General features: G+C 39.2%; 2 protein-coding genes across 9 annotated transcripts; one reads left to right on the forward strand and one right to left on the reverse strand.

Moving 5' to 3' along the window:
- Window positions 1-503: 503 nt before the first annotated feature.
- On the reverse strand, window positions 504-8,412 carry LOC111251894 (uncharacterized). Of its 5 annotated transcripts, none has more exons than XM_022809028.2 (11): window positions 8,148-8,412; window positions 7,239-7,479; window positions 6,405-6,757; window positions 5,674-5,927; window positions 5,298-5,348; window positions 4,232-4,431; window positions 3,407-3,724; window positions 2,788-3,063; window positions 2,382-2,531; window positions 1,673-1,870; window positions 504-1,234 (listed from the first exon to the last, which is right to left on the reverse strand). In XM_022809028.2, exons 3-11 carry the CDS (start codon window positions 6,754-6,756, stop codon window positions 1,195-1,197), a joined length of 1,839 nt encoding a protein of 612 aa, XP_022664763.1. In that variant the 5' UTR covers window position 6,757; window positions 7,239-7,479; window positions 8,148-8,412; the 3' UTR covers window positions 504-1,194. The 5 variants fall into 5 exon arrangements, with proteins under 5 accessions (XP_022664763.1, XP_022664771.1, XP_022664734.1 ...); XM_022809036.2 differs by lacking the exon at window positions 8,148-8,412 and adding an exon at window positions 7,647-8,065; XM_022808999.2 differs by lacking the exon at window positions 7,239-7,479.
- A 97-nt stretch (window positions 8,413-8,509) lies between these two features.
- Window positions 8,510-12,665, forward strand: LOC111243423 (uncharacterized). Of its 4 annotated transcripts, XM_086988706.1 has the most exons (5): window positions 8,510-8,874; window positions 9,157-9,193; window positions 10,586-11,047; window positions 11,546-11,663; window positions 12,250-12,665. In XM_086988706.1, exons 3-5 carry the CDS (start codon window positions 10,610-10,612, stop codon window positions 12,345-12,347), a joined length of 654 nt encoding a protein of 217 aa, XP_086844832.1. In that variant the 5' UTR covers window positions 8,510-8,874; window positions 9,157-9,193; window positions 10,586-10,609; the 3' UTR covers window positions 12,348-12,665. The 4 variants fall into 4 exon arrangements, with proteins under 4 accessions (XP_086844832.1, XP_022644699.1, XP_022644700.1 ...); XM_022788964.2 differs by lacking the exon at window positions 9,157-9,193 and having other exon boundaries at window positions 8,510-9,026; XM_022788965.2 differs by lacking the exon at window positions 9,157-9,193 and having other exon boundaries at window positions 8,510-8,860.
- The last annotated feature ends 33 nt before the right edge of the window (window positions 12,666-12,698 follow it).

Here is a 12,698-nt window from a genome sequence, read left to right on the forward strand (position 1 = left end):
TATTTGACATGTTAGGGATTTTAATGGATGTTTGGATATCTAAAAAAATTTGACACCCAAAGACTTGACACCCGAGATTCTAAGAAAAAAAAAATGTGAAATAGAAGCAGGTGACTTTCCACTGGTATATGCATGGTGAACTCTATTGGTCTGTTCGATTCAAGTCTGTCTTCGTTAAGGATACAACGTTTTATTAAAAAAAAGCGGGCAACCATAGTGACAGCAAATTGTTGAATGGACCTGCGTGGGTCAACATGATTTTTGGTAATGGCTCCATTTCAACGAAATATGCTATAAAATTTGCTGTTTTGTATAGTATCGTAATTTTATAAGCTATTGTGACTGAATACATACCATTAAATAGCTACTCTCTTAGCCTAGCCTGCACCGCTTCAATAACCACAAACGCTTTTTTTTGAACAAAGGTGTGAGAGGTTAAGACACCAGTTCATGTTAATATATATATATATGTATATATACAGTGGAAAAAACAATTCTTTCAGTTGGTTTATTGTTTACATATAATGACATACGATTTATTGGCTTTCATACCTTCGACACTCGTTGTCTTTTGCACTATCGCGTTACTTGCCATCTTTTTTTTTTATAGGTCCTTGAATACTGACGCGACAATCATTTGCACCATAGTACAAAATTTTGTAGTAACACTTGTGGTATTGTCGAATGACGCTTAACAAAAGATTATTCAGTGATTTTTAAGCATTTATCTAACTGAGGAGGACGCCGCAAATCGGTTACGGTTTATAATATTGTTCGAAATGTTTACAAAAATGCGGAAGGGTAATGTCATGGTTATAGAGGATGTATATGTGCACATGATGCTACAATCGTCGCTCTTAAATTAAATAAAAAAGAACAACTATATCTATCGCAAGCCAAACTATGTCGCACGAGTGGAAACGATAAAAGTGTTGCGAAACTGGGCATTGTTGATACAATGAGATGTGTTCATGAGTGTGTTTGTCTGACACTACTGCGTTTTGTCCTAATTATACCAATCGTAATCTAACGCTAACACACACACACATATATATGGCCTAGAATCATTATAATTATAAATTTGCTCTGTTACGTAACCTATAAGAAGTTAGGAGCGGTTTGCGGTCCTTTCGAGTTCGTCAGAAAGGATTCAATAGGGTTCGGAAGACAAGAATAAGGAGCGGACAGCAGATCTTAGTACCTCGCTCCGCCTCCCATGTGCGCGCCCATTGAACTGCAGTAAACGGACAAAAAAGTATTTAATGATGATCCCTAGCAATTAATGTTATGTAAGTGGACAGCTTGAGTGCAGTTTAGTTTTGGACTCATCAAAAACAAGTCAATACTCGCCTATCAATACACTTACTTAAATCAATATACAATAGACAATATAATATTGTGACAAGCGCATCTATCAAAATATCCTACCTCGGTTACGATTACGTTGGTTACGATTCTACAGGATTACGTACCAAAAAACATAAAAGTTTGGTTCACAAGAACTCACTATCAGTCAGAAAAACGCCAGTATCTTTATTCTCTCATACCATTTATGCTTATATACCATTTAGATTCAGTTTATCCAATTTCGTGAGGATTTGTCGGTAAAACAATAAATAGGCTTCTCCTAAAGCATCATTGCATTATGTATATAGTAATAATTCAACGCTACCTCTGATATGGTGGGGGCACTTGCGGCGGACCAGTGTTCCATCCGCCGCCTCTCCCAGGCTGCCCTCCACCTGCACCGCTAAGCCCGCCCAAGGACCCCGTCAGTCCAGCGCCAAGGGCATTTCTTCGCGCGGTATCAAGAAGACCGCCAGCGCCACCTTCCATACGGCGCCGGTAATCCTCTTCCTCACGACGTCGTCTGTAACGAACAAGCAAACGAAACCTTTTCAATAGATTTCTTTTTTGTCCTCCTTTTGTAACACGGCACCTTATGAAACCATACTGTACTAAACAAAAGTAATTCATTTAGGTACATCAGCCTCACTCAATTTTCAGCTATACTCATTACACGTCAGATATAGTCTTGGTGCCTTAAATGTCTGAATAACATCAACTTTATACTATATGTGTATTTGTCAAGTGTTGTTATGAAACGTTGCAACCGAATGAATGTGTCTGATTAGTAAAACAGTTATAGGCAAATAATACGAACAAGCCGTAGATGTAGAAATTGAAAATAGTAAAAAAGAAATGAAAAAGAATAAAGATCATGCAAAATGATTTAATAAAACTAATAATTATTAATAACAATAATGGTTGTACTGAAATTGAAAGTATTGAAATACATCCCGTAAATTCTCGTTGAAGTATAGTCCAGTGTCGTTGGAATTTCTTTATTATATAAAATTGAAGTTGTCAGCTTTCAGTACCTTTCTCCATCCTCAGCACGAAGTCGCATCTCGCGGTCTCGTTGAATCTGCTGACTCTGCTCTTCCATAGCGCGAAGTTTCTCCCGCAGAAGCTTCGTTTCGTGCTCGTACATATAGAAGTCTAACTGCTCATCTAACGCTTGACGACATCTTACGGCAGAACAGAATATCATTGATTTCGTTATCATTGCAATAAATGGTAAACTAGTACCTCATTACCGAGCTTGAAACAACGTTACTAGCGAAGTTGCAAGTTGAGTTAACTTTACTATGAAGCAGTTGTTAACATAAGCATTTGGTACTTTCTAAAAAGGAAAACTATTGCAAAAGCTACAGTTGAACACTATTGGGCACACAGTGTGAGTGAGTGGACTTCAGTAACGAGGTCTTTGCGCTCATCGCATACCTCTTTGTATCGTACTCTAACTCTTCTTTGCGTTGGGCCTCCATCTCAAAAAGACTTTTCCACTTGGCCCCAAATTCAAATTCGAATGATCCCGGCATAGCAGTGCGAGGTCTAAGCTCCCGTTCGGCCGCGTATGCTTTGGACTTTGCGATATTTCGCTCGGGCAGTCCTTCGTCCTCATCTCGGAAATCGTATGGCTCCACAACGACGGGTCGCGGAGAAGCAGTCAGCAGAAAACATTCCTCCTCACAGCGGCGAATAGCCATCAGTGCCGACCTGTTATAACAAGATGCACATATCGAACAATTTCACTGAACGCATTTAGTACTTGTTTATACAAAGCTTGAGTTGCACATAAAACTAACAAGAAACAGTTTCACAAACAATATTAACTAGGAAGAAACTTTTTTTGAAAAAGTCGAAAGCGTTTAACCTACTGAATATGAAAACAATACTGAAAAACATAGTCAATATATTCTTGAATTGTTAGGTTTAGAAGACCTAAGCTGTCAAGCTTTACGTTGTTGAACGTTGAAGCCACTATTCGTTGTACTGTGCAACGCCATATAGACGATGTGCGTTATCGTTCAACACTATAGGGCTTTATGAATAACTTTACCTCTTCTGGGCGAACTCAACGATCCCTTCGCCCGTTGGCCGACCTCGTTCATCCGCGATTACGACTGCTCTTTCAATCTCCCCAAATACTCCAAATGCCGATTCAAGCAGCTCGTTAGTCACGAAGTTTGTAAGATTCGACACACGAACGGCAGCAGGATTTGAAGAATATCGTACTCGAATGGTAACTCCGTCCTTTTTGGCAAAATCTAGTGAATTTTTAGCTGCTTCACAGTTTTCACGAGTATCCATTTTGACAAAGGCAAAATTCTTCTGTTTGTTCAGGAACACTTCTCCAACTTCGCCATACTGGCCAAACCTATATAACAATGTAGATACCAGCGAATTCGTTACTCGCGGTAGCGGCGTAGTTTCTCCTTGTTCGTCTACCATGGCTCATCATTTCTTACAAGAGCATTTCACTAGTACTTTCTTCTTAAGTACTATTGAAGTGTTCTTGTTTTTTTGTTACTTTTATTTTTTATTATTTTTGATTACTTTTATTTTTATTTTCATAATTTTATTTTTTTAATTATTTATTTTTTCGTTAATGTTTATTAACGTCTTTATAGTGACGGGAGCATTTGCTCTGGTTAAGCTTTAATCTGGTTGGACAAAAAGCAACTTGTAAAGCATATTTGTAAAATTTGTGTACATTACTAGACTTTATTATAGTTATTATTACTATATTATACACTTTGCTGTACAATTTCCATCCACATGAAAAAAAAACATTTTCATATCTCAAGATATTATAGATAGAGAGACGCGCACACACACACATTACTAACTATAACAAAATAAAAACCACGGTAAAGAGACATACCACTGCTTAAGATCATCTTCTGAAACGCTGTTTGGTAACGGCGCGATAAAGAGACGACATCTAGCTGTAAACTTTTTTGGTTCGACATTGGCAGATTGAAGATTGTATGTATTTCCCTGCATCTCGTATAATTGATCCTTGATTGGGTCAGGCTTCTCGCCGGGACGCATTGGACGACGAGCTGGCCTTTCCGGCACCATCTAAAAGAACGTGGAGCCATTAATAAGTATCTATAGGTTCAGCCAAGCTCTTGCACGCTCAGCTACTCAAAAAATAAGTAAAATAATACAACGTACACAAACAGACGCGATTCGATCTTTTACCTATGTGATAGAAGAGCTATAGGAATTGATAAAAGAGCTAAACGAAATGTCCGTCGTTTTATGTTTGAGTTTCTTCGGTAGGTTCTTGACAGATTTATATTCGCGAATCCATATATTTTCATCGTTTATTTAACACAATAGTGATCTGCTTTATGTCAACGACCTTTTTTTCTAATCACCTGATATCCTAAAAATCCGTCAAATAACACTGAATCGTTAGTGGTTGGTCCAGCCCGCATACGGTTGTAAAAAAGTCGTTGTTGGGCCGTTTTTCGTTGGCTATACAAATAGCTATGTTCTTCTTCTTCTTCGGAATCCATATGACAGCTAGCATATCAGTCATCAAAAGCGAGGTTTGATCAGAACACGTTACTAAACGGCATATGTCGATTGGACTCAAAACTGGTCGAAGCCAGGGGGTTGCATACCTCTTGGTATCTTAGTTACAGCGATACCACGATTACAGACAAGTAATAGTCAGTTACAAGAACATCCATCCACACTTATACGCAAGTAATAGTCGATACGATCCTATATTCATTAAGGGACTCCTGATTCGGCTCATCAGTATGGCTTTGACATCAACACACTGACTCTGGACTGTGCCACAACATCGTAGTCCTTCACCGTTCACAATCTTTGTCATGTCCAATGTCGCGCCTGAATTGGCGCCAAATTTTACATAGTTATTGCTACGCTTGTCTAAAACTCTCGCTGTTAAGTTTCGCATATAACAAACAAACCTTATATCTGTCTGCCATCGTTAGGGTAATGATGTCAAAAATCGTTGAGGTCTGTAAAATCAAATAACAAACTAGCAATATCCTGTTGTAAAAATGGAACAGTCAAGCAGATAGTTCAAAGAAAACAAAGTGCTCTACTAGCCATATCTATAGTAGGTCGAAATATTTAGGCAGCACAAACTTTACATAGTTTAGGAGTAGATCGAAATATTTAGGCAGCATAAACATTACATAGTTTATGTAAATGGTTGATATATGCCTCAATTACAACTACAACAACTGAGCTGACAATAATGATATACACCCAGCATACTTAAAAATAGTAATTCCATCTGTTGTCCTTTTTTCAATGTAATTTTTTGACTTGATAGCGTACCTCAGGTCGCTCTTCGTACAGGCCTCCTGCGTTACCCCCGCCTAGACCGCCACCCCCACCGCCACCTCCCATTCTGTAATCTTGCTCATACATTCCTCGATCTCGGTCATCGTCCATTCCGTAACCTCCACCAACGACTCCGCCTCCACCGGCGACTCCTCCACCACGCGGGAGTCCAGGACCACTGCCTCGGTAGTCGGCTTCAACAGGGCCACAACGGTCGTATGCCTCGAATGAATCGCCACCTCGAGAACCTGTTAGGGCGGACACACACACACATTAACATGGATATCAAAAGTGAGAGGTTAAAATTACTTGTTTTCAGAATGACTACGAATTGCAGAATAATCGTGACAGAGCCATTCCCGTAAACGTATGCAATCTTATGGAACTAATGGTGATGATGGTGGAGAATCTCGATCTCTTGGACTAGTAAAGATTTTTCTAAGACATTAAGCCGTGGTGACTATTGCGGTTAACAATTTAAATGTTTCGAGCGTACATCTGCAGGTATCTGAAAGGTTCTGTGATTCTCAGAGTTGTTTTTCAGATTGACGACTCAGGTTCAACATATGACGTTACGAAACTTATGTATACAAACTTATCGTCGTACATATTACAGATATGTATGCATAAAACCGAATATACAAAAGTTGCTACTAGGGAATTCGTCATTTTTCTCCGTTGGAGCTTCTTAGTGGTACATGCGTATATATGTATAGTAACATTACCGTATCCATCGTAGGGATCAGGTTGTTGCTGTTGACGGAGATAGCCACCGCTGCCTCCTAAGTTCTCTTGGCCGTATCCACCGCCACTAGTGTCATGAAGACCTCCTCGTCGGCCACCGCCTCCGCCGCCCATGAAGCCGCCTTGATCAGAGCCCTGACCACGACCGCCCATAAATCCGCCGCTGCCACCTCCAATACCTTGATCGAGACCACCAAATGAGTCTCTATGACCGCCGAAAGGTTCGTTGTGATAGTCCTGTGAACGGCCTACTGGGCCGCCAGCGCCCTGAAGCATGTCCCCATAGGATTGCCACACAGATCCGCCATAGCCACCTCCTCCGGCACCTCCCATCCTGAGAATCAGTACAGAAAGAACAGATCATTTGTAAGGAAACACGTTTTTTTTAAACAATTGTGTGAGGAAATACTGCAAAAGACTTCCAGGTTCACCTTGACTCGTTTTAAGCTTGTCTGATATTATATCATGAAGAAATATGCACAGAGGAGGTAACAGAAACTTTGCTTCTTCGCACATTCTCGCAATGATTATTGCCTCTTAACTTGTATCAATGATAAATTCTAATAAATGTGGTTTAAAGAAGTTTCAACGTAAAAATTATTTCATTTTGATATAATTTGATATTAAAATACTTAACTGCTCTAAGACCTCAAGAAATCCCCAAACTTCTGTATCTTTCACCAAGATCTTTTTAACTACCTATATACTGATTATTACAATTGGCATGCACATTGACGCGACATAAACTAACAAGCCTCCAGTGGCATATATATATAGCTGATGTGCGAAACATTAAACCTGGCTATCAATCTGACCTCTCAACGAAACAATAGGATTATGACGGTTGATCATTGTGGCGTGACCAATAAATTATTGAGCACTAGTACAATATATCCCGACGACTCGCGTAACTCCAAATGTTCAACTTTGTTCACTATCATTTACATATGCTCCACTGTCTTGATTTTTTCGAAGTGCTGCTCAAGCCATTCCAATCATCTTAGCCGATTTCTGTACCTATCACGTTTTGTCAAATTGTTTCAATACGGTCTTCACCTGCACACAATACACAAACGAATACCATTACGATTCCATCGAAACACAAACTAATCACCATTTCATTCGGCCACACTAAGGGAACTCCGCCTAGACGCCAACCGACTTAAATGTATACCGTCTCACTATAAGAACAGAACCGCAGACGGGTCACGAATCTTACTAACCGATAAGGATCCATTCTTGCAAATGACAAAAATTCGACGGAAAGACAAAAACACCAATCGCTGACAGAATCACAACCTTACAATCTCAGTACTTATTACACTGTAACATGTAGCTAGAGCAAGCAATTAGCTCATTTGCCGTATGCTTCCGGACAAACAATTTTTTATTATAATGTACCCCATGCGCCTCTCAGATGAGTCGGTCAATTGTCGACACTCTTGAATGCACTGCCCTCACAACAAGCGACGGGCAGCACAAACTCGGTCACTCGCGCCTTGCGGGCAGAGATCACAGAACAAAGTAGAATATACCGCAATATTACATTGCACATAGGTATGCTGAGGGAGAGATACATACACACTGGTCTCCCTGACCCGGCATATTGTTTAAGCAGCATTGATGACACTGATGAGTTGACTGTGTTGTCTACCTATTCTGCACCAACCTGCCAACTGCAAAACAGCAGTGTCCTGAGAGACGATTCGAGTCGCTTGACTTACCCCTGATCACCGCCTCGATGGTCGTCGCGACCACCCCATGGTTCCCGATCACGGAAATCGTTGTTGAAACCTCCCCGTTGATAACCGACCATCTTCGATGAATCTGGCTGATTAAGGGGTATTTCGATATTCTATTTAATCAATTTATAGATTTCTATCTTTGATCGTCGGCAAACGGATTTCTTGATAATTGATCTAACCAGACGTTGACAGTCACCCTGCTGCTGCATCGAGATGTCGACTACGAATGCTGTTAGCTGACGCCAGGCAACCGGCTAAACAACGCGATCGCGATTTAGCGCCAAGCTCCGACGATTGACAGACCGTAATCTGCGGAACGCGGACAGTTTCGGTAAACTGAGTCTTCGAAATGTGCCGTTTCGGCTTTGCCTTGGATTTTTAAAATATTTCTGTACACATTTGTTTTCGTGATAAATAAGGTACCATATATGATAATTTAACCCATAAATATCTCTTGCTCTCGTCGGCATTAGAGACAACACGGTGATTGCGAGGTTAACACTAATGAGCACAATGGGAAGAATTGGCGCGGACTCCGTCCTGCCAAGGATCGGTATTCTTCAACGTCCGACATGAATGTGCAGTGTTTTGTGCTATTTCGTTGTATTTTTCCGACCTGCTTTTTCGAACAAGAGGAATAAAGTCGTTTCCGCTGTGAGGTAGCTGATGAGCGGCAACAAGGAAATCGTTCGGTAATTTCGCCAGAGTGAGTGCAGTTTCAGTGTGACAGAAAAATGAGGGACAGTTCGTTTGCTGAGTTTTGCCAATTGTACGAAGAATATAGATCAGAAAGACAAGGAGAGAGGTTAAATAAAGAGATAGACCTTATGTTTTTTCATAAAGTGGTCTTTTTTTCAGGTAGGTTTTTCTTTAATGCACGACAACGTGCTGCTAACAAATTGCCAAGTATTCATGCAATTCCAGGCATAAATTGTCAGATGTGTTTTGCGTTACTGTAGAATACTTATGATAGCATTTGTATTTTCAGTACAGGCTGTGTCTGGTAGGATCGCTTGACAACAAAGGTACATTGAAGATTTGTTTATGAAGTCAGAAGGGCAAGACGGGAGCACTTAACAGAATCATGTATGGTGTAAGATGACAACTGCAGTGAATGTCAATGGTTGTCTAACATTCGAGCAAATGTTTCCTCTTACAAATCGTTACGCCCGCCAAAAATTAAGCCTATGGAGTGGCGTTAATTGATCGGAGATGCGAAATATACTTCAAAGCTATGGTCAGCTTATTTCCAAGTACAGGAAGCGGTTGACAGTATGAATACGTACATAACGGGCATGAAATTTCCACTGAATATTTGATAATAATGCCTCGTTAAATGTACGTAATTTTTTCGTGGCATTTGAACTGTGCAAGGTTAGCTCGCGCGCTCTATAGAAAAAAAATACGGACTTTTATTTACTGATATTATTTTTTACTTCTATTTATTGTTATTTTCGACAGTCGCAAAGGAAATAGTTTTTTTTGTTGAAGGTTTTTGTAGCCATGTGAAACTACTTCCGCTTGATATTCTGTGCTTAAACTGAATAGAAACTTAAGTAACTGTAAAGAAGATATGCCTCTGAATACCACTTGTACACATGTTCCTTTCTATAGACAACTGACAAAGCTTGAAGACAAAATAAATTGTAATAGTTAAATAATTCCTAAATACCACTCAACACTTTTATTAATGGTTACAGGCCAACTTCATTGATAGCAATAAGCTAAAGGTTATGCTTTCTTATTTACTTGTGTTGTAAGTAAAGAAATCCTAAAAAGTTTGTAATCAAGGACTTTTTGTACCAACTTAAAGCGTTCGGTATCTCCGTGAATATGACGCACGTAATGACGGCCTGTCAAAGATAGATGCACTCTGAGTTCAAATTTCTGCTGAAAATATTTCACGTTGCAGTTGTATCAGGGAATCCGCACGACACTCCAATTCAGTGGCGCGAATACGCGGATTCTAAAAGTTATTCACAATAAAAGCCAGGCAATTTATTACATTCAGTCAGCGTAAGACACCTAAGAGCTGCTGCAGTGTTGAAAGGTGTTCCTTTTCATAGGAACTTCAATGCTGTAATTAAGGTATCCTGTAATCGTAGAAAACGAATAACTATGGCTTAGATCTATTTGTCTAACATATGCATGTAGAGCAAATTCATTCTGCATACAGCATTTATTGATTGTCTTCCTACGCTTGAACAGTCTGTAGTTGCATTAGAGATTTTTGCGGTTCTTAAATAACATAAACCTTTATTTAATGCCTAAGTAAAAAATGTTCAAAAGCAAGAGGCAAAAACAAATGTGATGGCGATTCTGAAGTTTAGATGGTCTAGGCATTATGTAGATTAATTTGTACTATTAAAGCTAACGGCAACCTTTGTTCCTTTATCTTTTTGCATTTTTCTGCACAGCTAGCGCCGATATAGATCACAGCGATGCAGGCTGCATCGGCGCAGAAGAGAGACTCATCAGGCGGCGGGAAAAAATCCTCAAAGAGTTCCAAGGACAAAGAGCAAAGAAATGCCAAAGGTGACTCGAAAGATGCAAAAAATTCTAAAGAAACGAAAAATAACAAGAATCTAAAAAATGGCAAAGAGACAAAGGATGCTCATAAAAACTTGAAAAGCGGTAAAGAAACTAAGACTTCGAAGGATCACAAGAAGGAAAACAAACACTTAGAAAATATGAAAAATTCAGAAGATGATCACGTGAAAGAGCCAAAGGGTGTAACCGAACAGGATTCACCGTCACGTAAAGAGAAAGGACAGCCCAAGGCCAGTTTTCCCCTCACACGAATCAAGATGATTATGAAGTCGGCACCAGAAGTGAACACACTTGGAGTCGATGCCGTGGCTCTTACAGCGCGAGCAGCTGTAAGTTTAACAAAAGTTATGCGTAACTGAGGTGGAGAGAAAGGTACCTTGCAGTTGAAAAAACGAAGCTAACTAGAAGTGGGGCAACGAATTCATTTCCTCGTCACAACTGATTGTCGTCTTTAGTCGTGTACGCCAACTTTTTACGAGAAATTCTATCCCTGTTAAAAATTATTTCTTTCTATAGTTTCGCATGAAACTTAGGTAGATTTTTATAGGGGTCTATCATTATGGCCAGCTACAAATCACGCAATGACTCTCAGTTTCACGGCACTACATGATTCAGTTAGTTATCTTTAGGCAAAGTCTTAAAATTTAGGGTGCTATTATTTTAATTTTATTATGTGACCAGAGCACGCGTTATCCAAAAGGCATTTACGGTTTTAATTAATCCCAATATTGTAAGCAACACAAACCCCGAGGTTTCTTCTAATAGCTTATAGTTTCGTATAGTTCTTATTTAATTAATAGAATCTGTTTTTTCACTGTCGCTTTCAGGAATTATTTGTGATTCATTTAGCAAAGGAGACGCTAAAAACGGGCAAAACAACTAAAGTTGATTACGGAGACATCTACAGGGTCGTGCATGATAATCCAGTTTTAGATTTTCTCTATGGTGAGCTTTCGCTAAATTTTCCTATAACACACAAATTGTTTAATATTTCTTTAAAGCACTTAACTATCTCAGAGCATTATTGTAATAGAAGATTCGTGTTATTAAATCTAAAAACTACTAGTTGTAATTATAAGAATGATTGAAGGACCAAAGTGAAAAGAAGGTCGTTTTTTTTTGAAACTTTTGGGAAGCTTCTCTGGTATCTGCTGTACAGATCACATCTTCGACATGGTCGAGAGCTGCCTGATCGATAAAATTACACTAAGAAAGCTTGGTATATGCAAGCGATAAAATATCGTGTAATTGAATTTCGATAGAAGTTTTATTAAAATCATCTGTTTGCTAATATATACGGCAGTATGAAGCTTGTCAGCGTATCTCTAAAGTGCATGAAATTTGACATATATGGAAATTGAATTTGGGTGTATAATGACAAAATATCTGTCTATGTATTTTGACACATTTAACGCTAAACCTTGCACCCTATTGTAAATGAAATTCGTAAAAAAAACTAGAGCGTCACACAGTTATAACTAAGTAATGTGAATTTTGGGATATGCTCTTACGTTTTTTGGCTGTTTTACAGATATTATCCCACAAAAAGTTTCATATAAGGATTGCATGGACGAAATAAAGGAGGTCGAACGGAAGCAAATGGAAGCCATGGACCAGATTGAAATATAAACGACAAATGTGGAAGCTGCATTTCTTTATTATCACTCATCTTCTATCATATGTTGCACTCCTGTTTCACGTATTCATAAGCATAGATAACGTCTCCGCCACCGATGGAGGGGATCAGATACATTTCTACAGTATTTGCTATTCCAGCTGTGTAGGCCGGTCATCATGATTACCAATCACAGATATTCTTCGGTTCAAAATGTAACCCCCATTTCTGTACATACCGTCCCTAGCAGTAAACTGTTTATTGAACCCTTAGCACTGAAATTCTAGGAAAGAAATAAAAAAATACACTGCAATGTTTATTTTTTTTCTTGAGAGGATCCTTGTCTCTTCATTTGTGCACGTGAA

Source organism: Varroa destructor, unplaced genomic scaffold (genome assembly GCF_002443255.2).
Source record: "Varroa destructor unplaced genomic scaffold, Vdes_3.0 BEIS01000001.1, whole genome shotgun sequence".
Taxonomy (NCBI): domain Eukaryota; kingdom Metazoa; phylum Arthropoda; class Arachnida; order Mesostigmata; family Varroidae; genus Varroa; species Varroa destructor.

Bases quoted from the DNA above. Each gene is read 5' to 3' on its own strand.
- LOC111243423 (XM_022788964.2), top strand. From the start codon at position 10,610: ATGCAGGCTGCATCGGCGCAGAAGAGAGACTCATCAGGCGGCGGGAAA. The intron at 11,048-11,545 runs GTAAGTTTAACA...TGTCGCTTTCAG, and splicing joins CTCTTACAGCGCGAGCAGCT to GAATTATTTGTGATTCATTT. The intron at 11,664-12,249 runs GTGAGCTTTCGC...GCTGTTTTACAG, and splicing joins AGTTTTAGATTTTCTCTATG to ATATTATCCCACAAAAAGTT.
- LOC111251894 (XM_022808999.2), bottom strand. From the start codon at position 8,239: ATGGTCGGTTATCAACGGGGAGGTTTCAACAACGATTTCCGTGATCGG. The intron at 5,349-5,673 runs GTACGCTATCAA...TTGATTTTACAG, and splicing joins TGTACGAAGAGCGACCTGAG to ACCTCAACGATTTTTGACAT. The intron at 3,725-4,231 runs GTATGTCTCTTT...ATTGTTATATAG, and splicing joins GAAGATGATCTTAAGCAGTG to GTTTGGCCAGTATGGCGAAG.